A 21,075-nucleotide genomic window follows, 5' to 3' on the forward strand; every position below is an offset into this window, starting at 1 on the left:
AAGAGAGGACACAGGAGGAAGAATAAGTGACTTGGGGAGTGTGTGGATCAAAGGGGAAGAAAGATGAGAAAGAGTAAAATCATGACCAAACTTCTGAATTTGGGCAGCTGGTCAAATGGTGGTTCCATTCTCAGGCTAGTAGGGAAGGGAAGGAGTGTACAGTGAGTGGTCAGAAGGCTGGGCAGCTGGGTGGGTGGTGGGGTCACCATGAGGGATGTGAGGCTGCAGTAGCTCTTGGCTTGCCTAGGTAAGTAGCCAGCCAGAGGGCCAAAAGGAGAAATCCTGCCACCGGGGAAACTGGACCCTTAGGAAGAGTGGGACCCCACCCTCAACCCTCATGCAATGGAGTGGGCCACCATGTCTTTAGCTCCAGGGTTTGCCCCTTGCTTTCATCTCAACTGTTCCTTAAAGCCACTGGTCTCATATTTCCCAATAGCTATTTGAAAGTGTGCACAAGGACCGTCACCATCAGATGGTTGGTCCTTGTGCACATGGACTTCACATGGACTTCTGCACATGGACTTCAGTTGCACCCACATTTCTGAGAACAACACAACAACAGTCTCCACCCGACCTAGTCCAAGGACTCCTTCCCCTGACAAACTCCAGGCAAAGCCTCCCAACTCTCTCAGGAGCCCCATCCCAATTTTTCCAGGTGTATGGTAGACCTGTCCATGTGGGTATCTCAAAAGGACCTTCAATTCAACGTGCTCCCAAAGGAATTAATTATCCGACACGGGTCTTCTTTCATTCTTGTTCGTTTTCTAAGACCTTTTCCCTGTGGGTTTCAGTCAGAACCCAGGGCCATCCTCTTTCTCCTGCAGCCTCTAGTCATGGAGGCCTGATATTTCATTCTCCTCACCTCCATTCCCACTACCCTATCTTGGTCCAGACCCTCTGCACTTTTGTCCTGGGCTCCTGAAAATGGTCTCTGCCCCTTCCATCCCTTCTTCATGCTAATTTGTCGGCCTCCTTTCTTTTCCCTCCCTGGCTTGCACCAGAGTTCCCCCAAGGGTAACAATGGGCAGCTCCATGACCCTGTCCAGCATCCTGCTCCTTCTTGCCTCTGTCGTATTTTATTCTCTCTGGCACAGCCTGGAAGGCACAGCCTCTCCTGTCTGCCTGGCTCTGTCAGGGAGCATCTCCCAGCCCAGCCTCACTTGAGTTAAGTGCGTCCTCTCTGTTGTCCAAGTGCTGACCTGGCTGTGGCTCACCTGTCCATCCTGTTTTGTCTTCATTGTCTCAGCATCTGGTGCAGTTTCCGGCACAGGATCTGTGATAGGCAATATCTGGTCAAAGTAAGAGAAGGAGTGAAGAGCGAGGGAAGGGTCCCCGCAGTGCTCCGTCACCGGGCCTGTTCCATTCAGAAGGGTCGTCTTCCAGGGAGGAACAGAGGCTGGCTCTGGGGTTAACCACCCTCTGGACACTAGCTGCAGGTTTTGGGAAGAGATTCTGCTACACAGAACGATAGTTGGATCCAGAATGGAACCTAGGACTTCCTTAGGAGACCTTCTCATTTTAGGGTCAAGGCTCAGAGAGGAATGTCATGTGACTGGATAATGAGAAAGTCCCTAGAACACAGATCTGACCTCGTGGTCCTTGGTCTTTCCCACACAACTTTCTTGCTGTAAATGGAAGATTATAAAATAAGTACTATAAAATCGGTGGTTTTAAAGTGGGTGGTTATTTTGTGGTTATGAAATAAGTGTTTGTTATAGAAAAACATGAATTACATAAGGTCACTGAAGTAAATATGGATTAGAGAGAAAAACAAAGAGAATAAAATAAGAACTCTAGGGAGAGTCTTCAACAGAGAAACTTCAGTGTGGCTTTTTGGATTGCAAGGAATAGAAACCCCCTTGAGGTAGCTCAAGCCAGGGACCTTGGTGATGGCTTCACAGAAAATCTTGTGGTAATCTTAGAAGAGGAAGCTCTCTTGGGATGGCTTCTAAGGAATAGTTTTGGATTCAGAGTATATCTAAGATCCAGGAACCAAAAGCTCAAAATATCTCCTCTGGAGCCCACTGTTCATACAACTCAGTTCATTCCTGTGTCTGCTTTTTTCTTTTTTCCCTGAACACTTTTCACAGGTACTAGTTTAAACACCAAGAGAAAGACTCACGCCACCCCAGCTCATTTTTTCAATAGACCTCAGATTGGTGGACATCCTTTATACCTGTCTTGTGGGCAAGAGAGTCACATTTAGACCTCTTTTCTTAAGCACTGAGGATTTTTGTGTCTATACTTTTTGTATCTATACAAGGCATTTGCCCTGTCTCTTATAGAACAGCCAAAGACAATTCTGGCCTAAAAATGGTGGTAGTAGTAGTAGTAATAATAATACTAATAATAATAATAATAATAATAATAATAATAATATTTCTGTCACCATGACAAAATACCTGAGCTAATTATCTTAAAAAGGAAGAAAGGTTTATTTTGGCTCACTATTTCAGAGGTTTCAACCTACAGACAGTTGACTATTGTTTTGGGTCCTGTAGTGAGGCAGTACATTATAGCAGGGGCGCACATGGTAGAGAAAAGCTGCTCACCTCATAGCAACCAGCAAACAAAGAGAGAGAATGTTTTCTAGTATCCTCTTCAAGGGTGAAACCCCAATAACCTAACTTCCTTCCACTAGGCCCCACCTCTTAAAGGTTCCACCACTTCCCAATAGTGCCACAGGCTGGTAACCAATCCTTTAACACATGGGCCTTTAAGGGACATGGGCCTTTGAGGGACATTCAAGATACAAACTATAACAATGACTAAAATGCACAGAACATGTACTGCTCTAAATACTGGACACATGTAGCCTTTGTTTTACTTCTCACTCTACAAAGTAGACACTGTGATGATCACTGCCTTGCAGTTGAGACATCAAGTACTATTAGCCATACAGCTTCTTCTCTATACTGACCAAGTCAAAAGGAGGTACACTTGTATCTCTCTCTCTCTCCCAGTCAGCCCCCATCCTGGAGAGGATCATGGGTCTCATTCTGGTTGCTCCATTTAAATGCTGCCTGCTGCAAAATCAACCTTCCTCCCCCTTTCTCTCCCACTCATCCAGATCCTCCTCCACTCAGTGCATCTCTGGTGTTCTTTCCTCCCCTTCACCTGACCCCAGAAAAGCCTGTTTTGGTTTGTTGGTGTGTAGAGTGTGCCATTAGTGATGGGGTCTTTCCTCCAGGCAGACTACATTCTATGCACCCAATGAAATAAAATTTCAGGGCACTAATAAGAAAGTCTTCAAAGAGTTTCATAGGCTGTAGTATCTATTCTTTTCTACAGCATCCAAGTATCATCTGGGTTTTAAGACCTTTGAGCCTACTCTCTAAGCAAGCACTTTTAATCACCTAATAATCCTGAAAATGGCAGTCCTCCTTATGACAGAGGACAGAAGACCATTGTTCTAGCCTTCAGTCAAGCCTCTTGGAGGTATAACTGGTCTACCCTCTGTTACTTTCCCCAGAGTCAAAATTATGGGCAAGATAAAATGAGATGACAGACTTCTTTTGCCTTATTTTGCAACCAGAGATGAGGTCCTCCAAATTTTCTGTATTTCCCAAGGATACAGCAAACAAGATCTTTAAGTGGATGAAGTTTAAACAAGTGACTAGCAGGTGACACTCTAAGTATAGATACAAAAATCCTCAGTGCTTAAGAAAAGAGGTCTAAAATCTATTATTGGTTCTATTTCCTTAAGATGGAAATATTCACATGGAAGAATCAGCAACTGCCAGCACCTTTGGGGATTTTCCTCATCAGTCCCCATAATACTATTATAAAATTAACAGTAATCTGGATTATTGCTTAAACATCCTGTCATTTATATCTAATTACCATGTACTATAATAAAAATTATCATGAAGTGCATGTCAGATTCTCTTTGTTGCAGACAATCCTTCATATCCATGAATTCTGCCTTAATACTTTTATTCTTCCTTATTACTTTGTGTGTTCAGAACAGAAAATACTTAGGGGGATGAATGTTAAGTCCCCCCTTTTTTTGTGGTGCTGGGGATTGAACCCAGGACTTGTGCATGGAAAGCAAGCTCTCTACCTACTAGATATATATAGGGGAGCTATGTCCCCCAGTTCCCATTTCTTTTCTCATTTTTCTTTCTTCTTTCTTTTTTTAGGGGGTGGGTACCAAGGATTGAACTCAGAGACATATGACCACTGACCACATCCTCAGCCCTATTTTGTTTTTTATTTAGAGACAGGGTCTCACTGAGTTGCTTAGCGCCTTGCTTTTGCTGAGACTGGTTTGAATTTGTGATCCTCCTGCCTCAGCCTCCTGAGCTACAGGGATTACAGGTGTGCAGTCACCACATCCAGCTCTTTTTTTCTTTTCTTAAAGCAGGTGGGAAGGGCTCAACTTCGTTTCCCAACTTGGCCAAGTAAGAGAGAGGGTCTGCTCCTACACCTCAAAAAAATCTCTCCTATCTTTAGGAGTCACCTCTGGGAAGGTGACCTCTAGGCTATTCATGAGAATTGCACGAGGAGTGGAGTGGTCCCTTCCAGAGACCCCTAATGGTTCCCATCTTTGGGTGGGGCCCACACAGCATCCTGAGCCCAGTCGGGATCCTGGGGGAGCCCATCGTGCTTTGAGCTCACACGTGTCCAGCTGCACTTCGGCCTGGGGAGGAGCAGGGGTGGCCTGGAGCCCAGCCCCCGGCCTGGCTGCTGCGGGCCTGCCTCACGCGGCAGAGCATGCGCAGTCACTCCACTGGTTTGGAAGAGTTGGCCCACGGGAAGACACCCCCACACCACACAGACCTGGAGCGGAGGCTGAGGGCTGAAAAGGTAAGAGGGCTGCGAGCAGGCAACACATTTGCAGGCCAGGGCGGACTCTCAGGCAGGGCTCTGGACTGGGCTGGAATCTCCCAGACATGGCCAGGAGGTGAGTCACCGCAGGGACCCAGTGTAAAGCTGGGGTCCCTCTCAGGTGTGTCGTGGTCTCCTCCCAGCCAGGTCCTAACCTCTGCTGTTCTGTAACCATCTCCCTCCCCTGGCACACCTTGAAGAGCATCTGTCACATCACACCTGGCTTCTACATGTTTCCTCTCTCTCCTTCCCAGGCCTATCAACATTTTCAATGTCCAATTCTTTTTCAGTTCCAGGTTTTTCTTTCCAAGGTGGCAATTACCCTTGGGATGAATCAGAGTCATGATAATAGGTAATGGGTATAAGTCAATTCCAGTGATCCATTTCACTTGATTTCTATTGGGCAAATATTTATGGAGCAATATCATGAACTGAGCCCTGGAGAAAACTCAAACTTAACAAAATCTAGCCCCTGGAGGCTCTACCTAGCTAGCAGTTTTTTCTCAAAGGTAATGTTTTTAGGTAGTACCATGATGAGATTTAAAAAAAATAATAATAGTGTATTTGTATTCATGTGCTCTCGCAATATAACAAGCACATCAAATATATGATTTCATGTTACTCCTGTTTAGAATGAAGCTAAAGAACATAGTATGTAAAATAAGCAAGGCTATTTAAAGAAAAATAGTAATAACCCAGAAAGGGCAAAATCTCTGCAGAAGATGAGCTCATGGTAATTTTTCAGGAGCAGGAACTGAGTAGGAGAGGAAAACTTATGTCCAAAGACACATGCTCCTAATGGAGATATGAGGGGGAAGCTGCTTCTGCCTTGGGGGACATGGAAGGCTTCATAGAGAAGGTGACACTGGATGTGGGCCTTGAGGATGGTGTGTTAGTCAGCTTTTCATAGCTGTGACCAAAATACCAGGCAAGAATAACTGGGAGGTGGAAGAGTTTATTTTGGCTCAGAGGTTCAGACCCTGGTGGGCTGACTTCTCTGCTCCTGAGGAGAGATAGAACATCACGGTGGAAGAGCTGGCTGAGGAGGGCTGCTCTGTGCTCATGGTGGTCAAGAGGGATGTCAAGGCACCAGGAATAAAATGTAAACCACAAAGGCATGTCCCCAGGGACCTGTGTCCTCTGATCACATCCAACTTGCCTATCTTTACCACCCAGTACAGTAGTTCTTTCAAATTATTAACATACCAAATGGACAATCTACCAACTAGGTTACAGCTCTCATTCCACCTCCGATCACTCCTGCATTTTCTCACACATAGTTTTCAGGAGACAACTTATATCCATCTTCTGGCTAGGGAATCTTCTACTGTGGTGAGAAGTACATGGGGTCTGGGGAGTAGGAAGAAGGTTCATGCTGAACAATGATAAGGAGGTAAGAATTAGTTTTTTTTTTTTCTTTAGAGGACAATATATCAACAGGGCCTCTCCCCAGGGTAGGGGAAATAAATCATGGGTGAGATCAGTGGGGTCAGGAAATTGACTTGCTGGGATATGACTGGCATGTAGAACAATTTCAGACAACAGTTAATGTTAAGGCACATCTCCCAGCCCAAGTGTAAGCAGCATCTTGTGAAACTTTTGTTTTCTGAATGTTGAGTCATGATGTGAAATGGGTGGTAATAAAAAAAAAATCTGAAGCCTGTTGCTTTCACACGATGAGACTTCCAGCCACAGTGGACCCTCAAGGGAATCTACTTCTGATCACCTCTTGAGTTAGCACATACAGAAGGCATCCACAGAGGTTCTATTCCATTCTTCCCTTTGGCCTTGAAAACTTCTGCAGTCTGGGATTAAGTAAGGAAGTTTTGGTGATCTTCAGAGGATGGCAGATCTTTGTGGGGCATTTTGTAGATCAGGATGCAATTTTTTTTTGGTAGTCAGCCTGTGGTTTTTTATATAGCTTTGTTGACATATAATTAATGTACAATAAACTGCACCTGCTCAAAATATACAATTTGATGAATTTGGACATATGATTACACCTGTGAAACTAGCACCACCATCAAGGTAATAAACGTACCCATTTCCTCTGAAGGTCACCAAAACTTCCTTACCTGTGCCCCGTTTATGTGCATGGTAAGAACACTGAGCATAAAATCCCCCTATGAGAAACTTCTAGTGCACAATGCAGTATAGTTGACTCTAGGCATTATACTGTACTATGGAGCAGATATTTGTGCAATGAACTTGTACAACTGACACTTCATAGAGATTCCTACAATATTAAAGAATAGAACTACCATATAATCCAGCAATTCTACCATGGATATAAACCCAAAAGAATTGAAGTCAGGATCTCAAAGAGATACCTGAATGACCCTGTTCATAGTACCGTTGTTCACCATAGCCAAAATGTGGAAGTAACCTAGCCTGGGTTTTGATCCCTTGCTAATTGGATTAACCAGTACAGGGAACAAGGTTTCCGAAGCTACATTGCTTGTTGACTGGACTGGGTTTGGCAGGGTGCCTCTAAGGCCTGAGGCTCTTCTTTGCCCTCTCAGAAGGGTGACGGGATCTGAAGCTCTTGGTGTGAGGTATGTGTGGGCTAGTGCAGAGTCCAGGCTGTGTGAGAGGATGTGGGATGATTCCACTTCACAGTGAAAGGATGGCCTGAAATTGGCACGTTTAAATCAACTGCAGAAAAATAGGCACCCAGCAGCTATTTTTAATTTGTGTTAGAACATACAAGAGCCAGCGTTGCTCATAGAGCAGAATATTGGCTTTGAGTATAGGAGACGAAGATATCCTCAGCTTTCCCACTCAATTATTTGCTGACAGACAGTGGGAAAGAGCCCTGGGGATGGACCAGGCAGCAGGACTGGCTAATGTGTGAGCTGCTACATGTTCATTACCAGCATCTCCAGACTCATTTCATCTCTGAGGACCTCAAACTTGTTTCTCCACCCCCCTTGAGCTGGTTCCTTCATATAGTACTCCTCCCTTCTTCAGGGCCTGCTCCCAGGAAAAGTTCTAGAAGTTTCTTTCTCAGTCTGGGGTAACAGATTGATAATTTACATTTACTTTTGCAGACACTTTTATATTTCAGCAAGGCTGAGTACCTAAATGGCCAGGAGTGCAGGTGCAGTTGAACATCTGGAACATTCCGTGAGAAGATCATCAACTTGATGACCATTCTTGACACAGTTAAGCACAACATGTAGTGGCTGGTGATTCTACTCTCTTAGTCTTGTGTTAATATAACAAAATACCTGATGCTGGGTAACTGCAGGAAGAAAAGAGGTTTATTTGGTTCATGATTCTAGTGGTTGGAAAACTCAAATGCCATAGCCCCAGTGTCTAGTGAAGGCAGTTAGCTGCATTGTAAGGTGGCGCCCCTATGACCTCATTACCTTCTACTGGGCCCCACCTCTAAAGGTTTCACCTCCTAAAAATTTTATCACCCAATGTTGCCATATTGGGGACCAAGCTTCCAGCACATGAACCTTCGGTGGATAGCTCATATCCAAACCAGAGTGCCTACCTATGTTGTAGGAAGTCAGGTTTGATTGATGGTGCTTAGAATTCAATTTTTAAACCTGGAAATGTCCAGGTATCATTTCCTTCTCTTAGAGATAAACTAAATCCCGGAAGCATGAATTCAGTTTAGTGCAGCTCAGGTGGGGTGTTTCTGAGCACCTACCATATGCTAGATCCCATGCCTGGCACCAGAGAGACAGGCAGGAGTTTGATATAGCACTGGTCCACCTCCTTCCCTCCCAAGAAAAGGGATGTGGGACACAGGTGTAGGCAGCTGGCGAGTCCTGGCAGGGCAGGGCTGGGTGCATGGCGGTCAGGAGAGGGGGCCTGGGGAACCTCCCTGCTCCTCCCAATTCTGAACTCATTTCCCATGGGGAGGGGTTCAATCCATCCACTTGTTCCAAGAACAAGAACTTGGTCCATTTCTAACATAGAAAGGAACAAGGCTCTGGTGCTGCTGATGGTCAGCGGGATCTTAGACATGTCACTTGTCATCTCTGGGCCTCAGTTTTCCCAGGGTGAAGGAAGGAGGATGACTCTGTCGTTCCCCATTGCCACATCAGGGCCCATGTCCCCAGTCCTCCCTCCAGGGCCCATGATGGACAAGCGATCCATTCTGGCATTTTCCCTGCCCGGTTTGAGTACTGCCTCTGCATCCTTCTCAACATAGTCCTCATGACGACAGTCGATGGCGGGCACATGCAGGGTGAGCCTTGCCGTTGTAAGGGTAAAAGAAATTGAAGTTAAAGCGTAAAAGTTAAAGGGTAAAAGACCAGGTATTGTAAAGTTTCTAAGCTGCAAAGTCTGAGTTAAAATGTAAAGGATTAGGTATTGTTAGGTTTCTATGCTACCTGCAAAACCTGAAATTCCTGTAGCTGTTAAGACAATGCTTAGAACCGCCCAGTAAATATTTCCCCTGACTGCTTGGTTGTTTAATAACTGAAGGGCTCTGTGTGGTCTGAAGTTAAAGCGTAAAAGTTAAAGGGTAAAAGACCGGGTATTGTAAAGTTTCTAAGCTGCAAAGTCAGAGTTAAAATGCAAAGGATTAGGTATTGTTAGGTTTCTATGCTACCTGCAAAACCTGAAATTCCTGTAGATGTTAAGACAATGCTTAGAACCGCCCAGTAAATATTTCCCCTGACTACCTGGTTGTTTAATAACTGAAGGGCTCTGTGTGGTCTCGCACGTAGGCCTTGCAGGGCCTAAACCAATCAATTTGAATGTGTACCCCGTTTAGAACTGACCTATCACTCCCACCTGACCTGTTCCCGCCAATGAATGAACTAATCATGTTTAGGAGTTGTTGTTTGATTTTCCCGCGGTGTATAATGATTTGTTAAAGGAGACTGTGATGTATGTAAAATCCCCGCCCTCCCCCCAAAAAATGTACTTAAGCAGTGCTCAGCCCCTGCTTGGGGCTCTGGGCTGTTCTCCCTTCTTGAGTGGGCACGGAGCCCTAGCATGCTAGATCAATAAATCCCCTTCTGCCAATTGCATGAGTGGTCACTTGGTGGTCTCTTTCTCCGACGTTTCGCCGGACCCTTACACCGTACCTATTTGATAAGACTGGAGGAGGCACAGCTCCCTCTTTTTCCAGCCACTAAGAGGCCACAGAATACCCCTAAGCAGTTGGAAAAGCAGCAACACAGCCATTTCAGATTAATTTGAGGAAGCAAGCTGAGAATGCCGAAGCTGCTCCTTAACAGCACATCTGGATCCTCTCAAAAGTTCCCCGAAGCTCGGAGCTAGGCCGATGGTATGGAATCTTACATATTTGCCAGGGAAGGGGAAGGATGTGACTTTTCAAAGGTCACCAGTACTTTTAGCCATCTTAAAAGAACACCGAAAGTATGCTCCCAAGCAAAGAGGAATTCGAAGTTTGTTTTTTAGAGGACCAGCGTTGAGGATTGAAACCCAAGCGATAGTGGGTGTCTTAGAGGCCTTGAAGTCCACAGTCCTCCACGGCTATCCCTCGGCTATGTTCTCCTTGGAGCTGTCTGTCCCACCCCTTAGGCCTAAGGGAGAGGCTGGAGGGCAGAAAGGAGAGCCAGGGGTCCTGATTCTAGCATATACTAGTTGTGGGAAGCTGGGCAAGTTCATGTACCTCTCTGAGCTTCAGTTTGTTGATGTATAAAATGGGAACAATAATAGACTCTTTCCTACAGAATTATTGTGAGCATTAATGGAAAACTGCATGTAAAATACTTAGCACCGGCTTCTCGGTCCGGGTCCTGCTGAGGGCCGGTCAGGACTCACCCGTTGCTTTGGTTGCCCGGCAAGGGGAACGAAATGCTGCCATTTGCATAGGATACCAACATGGCAGAGATCTGATGTCATTAGAAAGCGGCGGAGGAGAGAACTTCATCAATACCAGCGGCGACAGAAACAGTTGGTCTCCTGGTAGGGGGGGTGAGGCACGGACACCCGAGTCTCCTCAATTTGTCGTCGAGCCAGAGGGGAGGAGCCGGGCCGCCGCCAGCGCCCGGAGCAGGCCCAGCGGCTCGCCAGCGTGGTGTCCGCGTGACCCCAATTGGAGAGGGGGCGGAGCGGAGCCGCCACCCGCACCGGCAAGGTGGGCAGACCCGCGACCCAGTGGTACATGGGCGTGGTAGGAGGGGCAGGGCAGAGCCGCCGTTTGCGCTTGCAAGGTAAACAGACCTGTGACAGCCTGGCGGGTCAGGCCCAGTGGCCTGCCAGTGTGGTACACACGTCACCCCAACTGGAGTAGGGGCAGAGCAGATCCTTCTCCCACGCCCGGATCAGGCCCTGCTGGTGTGGTGGTCACGTGACCCCAATTGGAGTGGGGGCGGAGCGGAACCGCCACCCGTGTCCGCAGGGTGAGCAGACCTGTGACCAACCTGCAGATCAGGCCCAGGGGTCCGCAGGCGTGGCAGGAGGGGCAGGGAAGATCCGCTGCCCGCGCCTCCAAGGTAGGCAGACCTGCAACCGACCGGCGGATCAGGCCCAGGAGCCTGCCGGCGTGGTACAAACACCACCCTAATTGGAGCAGGGGCAGAACAGAGCCGCGCCAGCACCCAGAACAGGCCCAGTGACCTGCTGGCGTGGTAGACACGACACCCCAATTGGAATAAGGAGAGAGCAGAGCCGCCGCCCGCGCCTGCAGGAAAGATACGCAAGCAGTATGAAAAGACAAGGAAAAAAGGACCACAAGCAATGCAGGTCAACACAACTTTAGAAGAGGTAACAGCTGCAGCAGATGGAATGTCAGATAAAGAATTCAGGATATACATGCTTCAGATGATCTGGAGTATCAAGGAAGACATTAAACAGCAAAATCAGACAATGAAAGATCACTTCGACAATGAATTACGCAAACAAATCCAGGAAGCAAAGGATCAACTATACAGGGAGATAGAGGTTATAAAAAACAAACAAACAGAAATCCTAGAAATGCAGGAAGCAATAAACCAACTTAAAAACTCAATGGAGAATACTACCAGCAAAGTAGAACACTTAGAAGATAGAACATCAGACAATGAAGACAAAGTATTTCAACTTGAAAAGAAAATAGACAGCTCAGCAAGACTGTTAAGAAACCATGAGCAGAACATCCAAGAAATATGGGATAACATTAAGAGACCAAACTTAAGAGTCATTGGGATACAGGAAGGTACAGAGCTCCAAACCAAAGGAATGAGCAGTCTATTCAATGAAATAATACGAGAAAACTTCCCAGACTTGAAGAATGAGACAGAATCCCAAATTCTAGAAGCCTACAGGACGCCGAATGCACAAAATCATAAGAGATCCACACCTAGACACATTATAATGAAGATGCCCAACATACAGAATAAGGAGAGAATTTTAAAAGCTACAAGAGAAAGGAAGCAGATTACATTTAGGGGTAAGCCAATCAGGATAACAGCTGATCTTTCAACACAGACTCTGAAAGCTAGAAGATCCTGGAATAACATATTTCAAACACTGAAAGAAAATGGGTTCCAACCAAGAATTGTGTATCCAGCGAAATTAAGCTTCAGGATGGAAGATGAAATTAAAACCTTCCACGATAAACAAAAGTTTAAAGAATTCATAGCTAGAAAACCATCTCTTCAAAACATCCTCGCCAAAGCATTACAGGAAGAGGAAATGGAAAATAACAATGAAAACCAACAGTGGGAGGTAGGACAGTAAAGGGGGGGAAAATAATCAAAGAGGAAAACAAACCATGTTTAGTAACAGAAATAAACAAATATGGCTGGAAGAACAACCCGTATCTCAATAATAACCCTAAATGTTAATGGCTTAAACTCACCAATTAAGAGACACAGGCTAGTAGAATGGATCACAAAACAAGACCCAACAATATGCTGCCTACAGGAGACGCATTTGATAGGAAAAGACATACATAGGCTGAAGGTGAAAGGTTGGGAAAAATCATATCACTCATATGGACTTCGGAAACAAGCAGGAGTGTCCATACTCATATCAAATAAAATAGATTTCAAGCCAAAGTTAATCAAAAGGGATAAAGAGGGACACTACATACTGCTTAAGGGAACCATACACCAACAAGACATAACAATCATAAATATTTATGCCCCAAACAATGGTGCAGCTATGTTCATCAAACAAACTCTTCTCAAGTTCAAGAGTCTAATAGACCACCATACCATAATCATGGGAGACTTCAATACACCTCTCTCGCCACTGGACAGATCTTCCAAACAAAAGTTGAATAAGGAAACTATAGAACTCAATAACACTATTAATAACCTAGACCTAATTGACATATATAGAGTATACCACCCAACATCAAGCAGTTACACTTTTTTCTCAGCAGCACATGGATCCTTCTCAAAAATAGATCATATATTATGTCACAGGGCAACTCTTAGAAAATATAAAGGAGTAGAGATAATACCATGCATCTTATCTGATCATAATGGAATGAAACTGAAAATCAACGATAAAAGAAGGAAGGAAAAAGCATACATCACTTGGAGAATGAACAATAGGTTACTGAATGATCAATGGGTTATAGAAGACATCAAGGAGGAAATTAAAAAATTCTTAGAGATAAATGAAAACACAGACACAACATATCGGAATCTATGGGACACATTGAAAGCAGTTCTAAGAGGAAAATTCATTGCTTGGAGTTCATTCCTTAAAAAAAGAAAAAACCAACAAATAAATGATCTCATACTTCATCTCAAAATCCTTGAAAAAGAAGAGCAAAACAACAGCAAAAGAAGTAGAAGGCAAGAAATAATTAAAATCAGAGCTGAAATTAATGAAATCGAAACAAAAGAAACAATTGAAAAAATTGACAAAACTAAAAGTTGGTTCTTTGAAAAAATAAACAAAATTGACAGACCCTTAGCCATGCTAGCGAAGAGAAGAAGAGAGAGAACTCAAATTACTAGCATACGGGATGAAAAAGGCAATATCACAACAGACACTTCAGAAATACAGAAGATAATCAAAAACTATTTTGAATCCTTATACTCCAATAAATTAGAAGATAGTGAAGGCATAGATAAATTGCTTAAGTCATATGATCTGCCCAGATTGAGTCAGGAGGATATAGACAACCTAAACAGACCAATATCAATTGAGGAAATAGAATAAACCATCAAAAGACTACCAACTAAGAAAAGCCCAGGACCGGATGGGTATACAGCAGAATTTTACAAAACCTTTAAAGAAGAACTAATACCAATACTTTTCAAGCTACTTCAGGAAATAGAAAAGGAGGGAGAACTTCCAAATTCATTCTATGAAGCCAACATCACCCTGATACCTAAACCAGACAAAGACACTTCAAAGAAAGAAAACTACAGACCAATATCTCTAATGAACCTAGATGCAAAAATCCTCAATAAAATTCTGGCGAATCGGATACAAAAACATATCAAAAAAATTGTACACCATGATCAAGTAGGATTCATCCCTGGGATGCAAGGCTGGTTCAATATACGGAAATCAATAAATGTTATTCACCACATCAATAGACTTAAAAATAAGAACCATATGATCATCTCGATAGATGCGGAAAAAGCATTCAACAAAGTACAGCATCCCTTTATGTTCAAAACTCTAGAAAAACTAGGGATAACAGGAACATACCTCAATATTGTAAAAGCAATCTATGCTAAGCCTCAGGCTAGCATCATTCTGAATGGAGAAAAACTGAAGGCGTTCCCTCTAAAATCTGGAACAAGACAGGGATGCCCTCTCTCTCCACTTCTGTTCAACATAGTTCTCGAAACACTGGCCAGAGCATTAGACAGATGAAAGAAATTAAAGGCATCAAAATAGGAAAAGAAGAACTTAAATTATCACTATTTGCAGATGATATGATTCTATACCTAGCAGACCCAAAAGGGTCTACAAAGAAACTATTAGAGCTAATAAATGAATTCAGCAAAGTGGCAGGATATAAAATCAACACGCATAAATCAAAGGCATTCCTGTATATCAGCGACAAATCCTCTGAAATGGAAATGAGGACAACCACTCCATTCAAAATATCTTCAAAAAAAATAAAATACTTGGGAATCAACCTAACAAAAGAGGTGAAAGACTTATACAATGAAAACTACAGAACCCTAAAGAGAGAAATAGAAGAAGATCTTAGAAGATGGAAAAATATACCCTGTTCATGGATAGGCAGAACTAACATCATCAAAATGGCAATATTACCAAAAGTTCTCTATAGGTTTAATGCAATGCCAATCAAAATCCCAACGGCATTTCTTGTAGAAATAGAGAAAGCAATCATGAAATTCATATGGAAAAATAAAAGACCCAGAATAGCAAAAACAATGCTAAGCAGGAAGTGTGAATCAGGCGGTATAGCAATACCAGACTTCAAACTATACTACAGAGCAATAGTAACAAAAACAGCATGGTACTGGTACCAAAACAGGCGGGTGGACCAATGGTACAGAATAGAGGACACAGAAACCAATCCACAAAACTACAACTATCTTATATTTGATAAAGGGGCTAAAAGCATGCAATGGAGGAAGGATAGCATCTTCAACAAATGGTGCTGGGAAAACTGGAAATCCATATGCAACAAAATGAAACTGAATCCCTTTCTCTCGCCATGCACAAAAGTGAATTCAAAATGGATCAAGGAGCTTGATATCAAATCAGAGACGCGCCGTCTGATAGAAGAAAAAGTTGGCTACGATCTACATACTGTGGGGTCGGGCTCCAAATTCCTCAATAGGACACCCATAGCACAAAAGTTAATAACTAGAATCAACAAATGGGACTTACTCAAACTAAAAAGTTTTTTCTCAGCAAAAGAAACAATAAGAGAGGTAAATAGGGAGCCTACACCCTGGGAACAAATCTTTACTCCTCACACTTCAGATAGAGCCCTAATATCCAGAGTATACAAAGAACTCAAAAAATTAGACAATAAGAGAACAAACAACCCAATCAACAAATGGGCCAAGGACCTGAACAGACACTTCTCAGAGGAGGACATACAGTCAATCAACAAGTACATGAAAAAATGCTCACCATCTCTAGCTGTCAGAGAAATGCAAATCAAAACCACCCTAAGATACCATCTCACTCCAGTAAGATTGGCAGCCATTAGGAAGTCAAACAACAACAAGCGCTGGCGAGGATGTGGGGAAAAGGGTACACTTGTACATTGCTGGTGGGACTGCAAATTGGTGCAGCCAATTTGGAAAGCAGTATGGAGATTTCTTGGAAAGCTGGGAATGGAGCCACCATTTGACCCAGCTATTCCCCTTCTTGGTCTATTCCCTAAAGACCTAAAAAGAGCATGCTACAGGGACACTGCTACATCGATGTTCATAGCAGCACAATTCACAATAGCAAGACTGTGGAACCAACCTAGATGCCCTTCAATAGACGAATGGATAAAAAAATGTGGCATTTATACACAATGGAGTATTACTCTGCATTAAAAAATGACAAAATCATAGAATTTACAGGGAAATGGATGGCATTAGAGCAGATTATGCTAAGTGAAGCTAGCCAATCCCTAAAAAACAAATGCCAAATGTCTTCTTTGATATAAGGAGAGTAACTAAGATCAGAGTAGGGACGAAGAGCAGGAGAAGAAGATTAACATTTAACAGGGATGAGAGGTGGGAGGGAAAGGGAGAGAGAAGGGAAATTGCATGGTAATGGAAGGAGACCCTCAGGGTTATACAGTGGAGGGGGTAGAGAGAGAGGAGGGGAGGGGAGGGGAGAGGTGGGGAGGGGGGAGGGTGGAGGATGGGAAAGGCAGCGGAGCACAACAGACACTAGTATGGCAATATGTAAATCAATGGATGTGTAACTGATGTGATTCTGCAATCTGTGTATGGGGTGAAGGTGGGAGTTCATAACCCACTTGAATCAAAGTGTGGAATATGATATGTCAAGAAATTTGTAATGTTTTGAACAACCCACAATAAAAAATTAAAAAAAATAAAATAAAATAAAATAAAATACTTAGCACCTGGAACATAAGAAACTCAATAAAAGTTAAATATTAGCAGGAGGGCTGCCTAAGCCTGCATGAATTCTTTTAAAGTCAAAGCCATGTTACTGATGTTTTGGCACCGAACATAGCAGAAAAGACAGTGTCTTCTTAAAACCTCAGCTTATTGTAGTCTTTTGTTTTGTTTGATTTTCTTTTCTTTTCTTTTTTTTTTGTTCTTGTTACTTTTTGATGTGAGGGTGTTTTTTCTTTGTGGTTTTTGTTTTTACACAGATGTTTTCGCAATTGTGTTAGTTTTCCATCACTGCAACAATATACCCTGAGATAATCAACTTAAAAGGAGGAAAGATTTATTTACGCTCACAGTCTCTGAGGTTTCAGTTTATGGATGATTGGCCCATTGCTCTGGGTCTGTGACAGCAAAGTACATCATGGTGGTGACCAGAGGAGGCCTGGTTATGTCATGGCAGCCAGAAAGCAAAGAGAGAGGAAAGAAGTGGCTGAAGTCTCAACAGCCAGCTTCAAGAGTGGCCAAAGTCTCAACAGTCACCCACAATGACCTAGGACCCAGCTCTGTGTGCGTGCGCGTGCATGCGTGCGTGCGCGTGTTTGTGTGTGTGTGTGTGTGTGTGTGCGCGCGCGCGCGCGCACGCGCGCACAGGGGTGCTGGGGATTGAACCCAGGGCCTATAGCATGCTGTGCCAGCACTCTGACCTGGGCCCAGCCCTGGCCCCAGTTCCTGAAGGTTCTAACACCTCCAAATAGTGCCATGGACTTGGGGCCAAACCTTTAAATGTCCCCCAAGGGGGACATTTCAGAACCAAACTCTAGCAATTTGATCCAAGTTCACTGAAGAATCCCTGGAGTCTCCCTATGTTCTTCTTCATCAAGAAATGGCTATATAATCCTCCAAATTTCAACCCAGAGTCCCCCACCCCCACCCCATCCCCAGGCTTTCGGGAGCTAGTCTCTCTTTAATACTCTTAAGGACACTGGATAGATTTTTTTTTCCAAAGCTGTGGAGACAGCCACTCAAGAAATAGATTTTCAAAGGGATACTTTATTCGATTAATTAGTCAATTCCCTTGTCGTAAAGGAGAAATTATCTGTAAACCACCCCGACAGAGGAGACTCTTACACAGGGAAGCAAAGAAATGTTGGGTTGTAACAATAGGAGAGCTCATTTGCAATGCAAATGAGCAACCAGCAGGCAAATGAACCCTTATGGGAAAACCACTCTAATCATAAAACCCGCTCGCTTTGGGGAGACTGCGGTGTGAGGACAAGCAGAATCATAGCTCTGTGAATCCCCGCTAATGTAGCGTATTAGGGAATTATCCAGGTAGTTCTCTAGGAAATTGCCTTTGAATGAAACAAGATGCATTGCTTGGCAGTAGATAATATCTTTAAAAATCAACTCCACCATCGCAGGCTGAATTATTTATGATTGTCACTATAGCGCTATGATTGTTTGGATATAAAATAGTCAGGCTTTTCCCTCTGTTTTTATTTGTAGGAAAACAAGTCATTCAAGCTTTTTAGTGATACAATGTGACTTGCTATCGATGGCAGTTACGAATTTTCAAGCCCTGCCAAGCACAGGAGTACCCAGAAGGGACATATGTTTTCTCTGCTTTGTGTTCCAAATTTGCCTTAAAAACATGCAATTATGTGAAGGCCTGATTTATATTTGCAAGGAAAAGCACCATAATGGCCCTGTTTTGTAGTCATCCTTTCTCCAAAACGTATTTCTATGGCTGCCTTTTCAAAAGAATTTGGCTAATGATCATTGGATTTTCCCTCTCCTCCGTGACATATGAAAATTTGATGAGGTCTGTGAGACTTAAGAACTGTTTTCTTCCGTGCAGTGGAAACTTAGTTAACATAGTTTGGGAGGCCGACCAAGCCTGACATCTTCTATAGTTACCTTTCATCCATGGCTATGTTTTTGTGGACAGTGGGACGAGGGGAGGCAGGGAGCTTTGCTCTGTGTAGTCAGGAGGCAAAGATGAGCAGAAGACAGAGCCCAACCAAGCCCTGCCTGGCCTGAGGGTGTTGTGTGGGTCACCTCAAGCCTTGGCAGTGGAGGTGCTAGGCAGGTGGTATCTGTTGGGGCCATCTCTGGGGAGTCGTAAAGGGAAAAAGGAAGGCTTTTAAGTCGCATTTTATGCTTAGATGGAAATTATTGTGGAGCCCTTTATGAATTACATAATCACACTGGCTTTAATTTCTTGCCCTTCATTACTATTATTAATGATGGCTTTCACTCCATTTTCTTAGCTGCATTTCCAGGAAATCTATTGAGTGAAGAGTTGTTCGTCTCTTTCTGGTTTGGGGAGCCCCCTCCTGGGAGATAGGGCAATTTTTTTGGTTGTTATTGTTGTTGTTAATTGTTCTTCTTTCAGTAATGAAAATAAAGTTGAGAGGCCAATGTCACATAATGAGCTGGTTCATGAACAAGTAATTATTACAATATAATATTACAGAATATATTCATCTTCGAGAAACAGATATTTGAGAATGGTTGGGTGGGAAAATAAAAGTTTGGGGGGAGGGCAACATATACAGTATATTTTTGTTTGTTTGTTTTTTCCAAGCAGGATCTCACTATGTTGCCCAGGCTGCCCTTGAACTCCTGGGCTCAAGGGATCCTCGTGCCTCAGCCTCCCAGGTAGCTAGGACTACAGGTGCATGCCACTGGCAGAATGATTGCTTGGTGCAAATCTGATCACTTGGGTAGTTTAGAAATTAATCAGTCTTATGTAACTTATGTACAGAGGAAGCATTCCTATTGTATATTTAGAATGTACAATGTTCGGGAAAGTACTCTGTGAAAACAGGATGATTCACTGTGTGATGTTGTGACACATAAAGTATCCCCTAAAACCTGTAAAATCTCACTGAACTAAGGGCCAGGACTCACTCCCTGGGACCGCTGCATCGGAAACGGTTGTGAGTCCAGGCTCGAGCTTGCAATAAAGACTCTTGTGTGATTGCATCGGATTCAGCTCCTGGAGGTCTATTCTATCCCACGAATTTGGCATCCCAGTTCCTCCATGAAAGCAAGTTCAAAAGCAATCGTGAGATCATCCAAGAGAGCATTTGAAAGGTGCTTCCATTCTACAAAATGGTGGATCTCCCTGTAGCTTTGGGGTCAGTCTGAGTTTTACAGAAGAGGCTGCCATGTTGGAGGCTGGTACATAAGAATTTCAGAAGGTGATCCTATTGGGGGAAAAGCTAATTTCCTCCTTCCCTGTTTTAGGCCTCATGAGATGGTACAAGAATATTGTGTTTGACTTGGCTGTATCCACTGTTAGCAGTTCCTTCATTCAAAGCCAGAAGTTTGGGGATTTTCATTGCTAAAAGTCAAATTCTTGAGATCGTAACTAAGAAACCATTGTGTGAAGATGTCCTCTGATGATCTCTTATCAAGCAAAGGACAGGTGACTAAAAAGGAACACCAAGAGTAGCAAGAGCCCCCAGCCACGGCTTCAGATAATTTACCCCACAAAAAGAGATGGCCCCTCAGTTCATCCAGGGTCCTCCCTGGTTCAGTTTGCAGAGGGATGGGATGGGGCAGAGCAAGCTTTAACGCAAGGAACCTGGATGAGAATTATGTCCCTAGAGTGTTTGGAAAAAGATGTGGCAAAATATGTTCAGTCTCCCATTTCTCATTTTAGTCCAGTTCCTGATTTTTTTCCTCCTCTTTTCTCTCCCAGGTCAATGCCTATCCCATCCTCTATCACCTCCCACTCTCTCTACCTCCTTCTTCTCTCCAGCCCAGTCCAGACAACCATACCCCAGAATTTGGGGGGCAGAGAAATAAATCAAATTGGAGTAGAGACTTGAAATATGAGGGTTAAAATAATCTGTTACTTGGGTGGTCATTGGCCTTGTAAAGAGAGAAATTATGAGTTTCTAAAAAGTACATTTTATGGGCATTACTATTAGCACTGTGTGATTTTAATTTATTTTCTTTTTTTTTTCCGATGAGATTGAACATCAGTTGACCCTCGAAGAGCTACAAAACTTAAATGCACTCTTTCAGGTAGGAATTGACAAGGTAAACTTTAAAAATATTCCTGGAGGTAATCTGACTCCCTTTTCGACAGCTGAATTTTTCAGTTACAAAGTACAATCCTTTTAAATAAAATAGCAGTGAAAGAACAATTTTTTTTTGATTGTCACTTCTTAATGGAATTAGAAACAAATTGTGAATGCGTCAGAGAAATGAACAAAAGAGAGAACCTGATAGAAGTTGACAGAGTTTAGGTAAGTCTAATTAGACATTCAATTCTTTGGACTCC

The 21,075-nt window shown here is 43.5% G+C and overlaps 1 protein-coding gene across 1 annotated transcript in view; it reads left to right on the top strand.

Moving 5' to 3' along the window:
• The window catches only part of Tex26 (testis expressed 26), a 104,283-nt gene that overhangs the window by 57,015 nt on the left and 26,193 nt on the right, over positions 1 to 21,075 (top strand). The window contains exon 7 of the mRNA XM_058582615.1: positions 4,631 to 4,809. Within this exon, the coding sequence (XP_058438598.1) occupies positions 4,631 to 4,809 (179 nt within the window). The remainder of the gene's footprint in view (positions 1 to 4,630; positions 4,810 to 21,075) is intronic.

This window comes from Marmota monax, unplaced genomic scaffold (assembly GCF_021218885.2).
Source record: "Marmota monax isolate L192 unplaced genomic scaffold, Marmota_monax_Labrador192_F-V1.1 WCK01_AAM20220418_F8-fsc00011, whole genome shotgun sequence".
Classification (NCBI taxonomy): Eukaryota; Metazoa; Chordata; class Mammalia; order Rodentia; family Sciuridae; genus Marmota; species Marmota monax.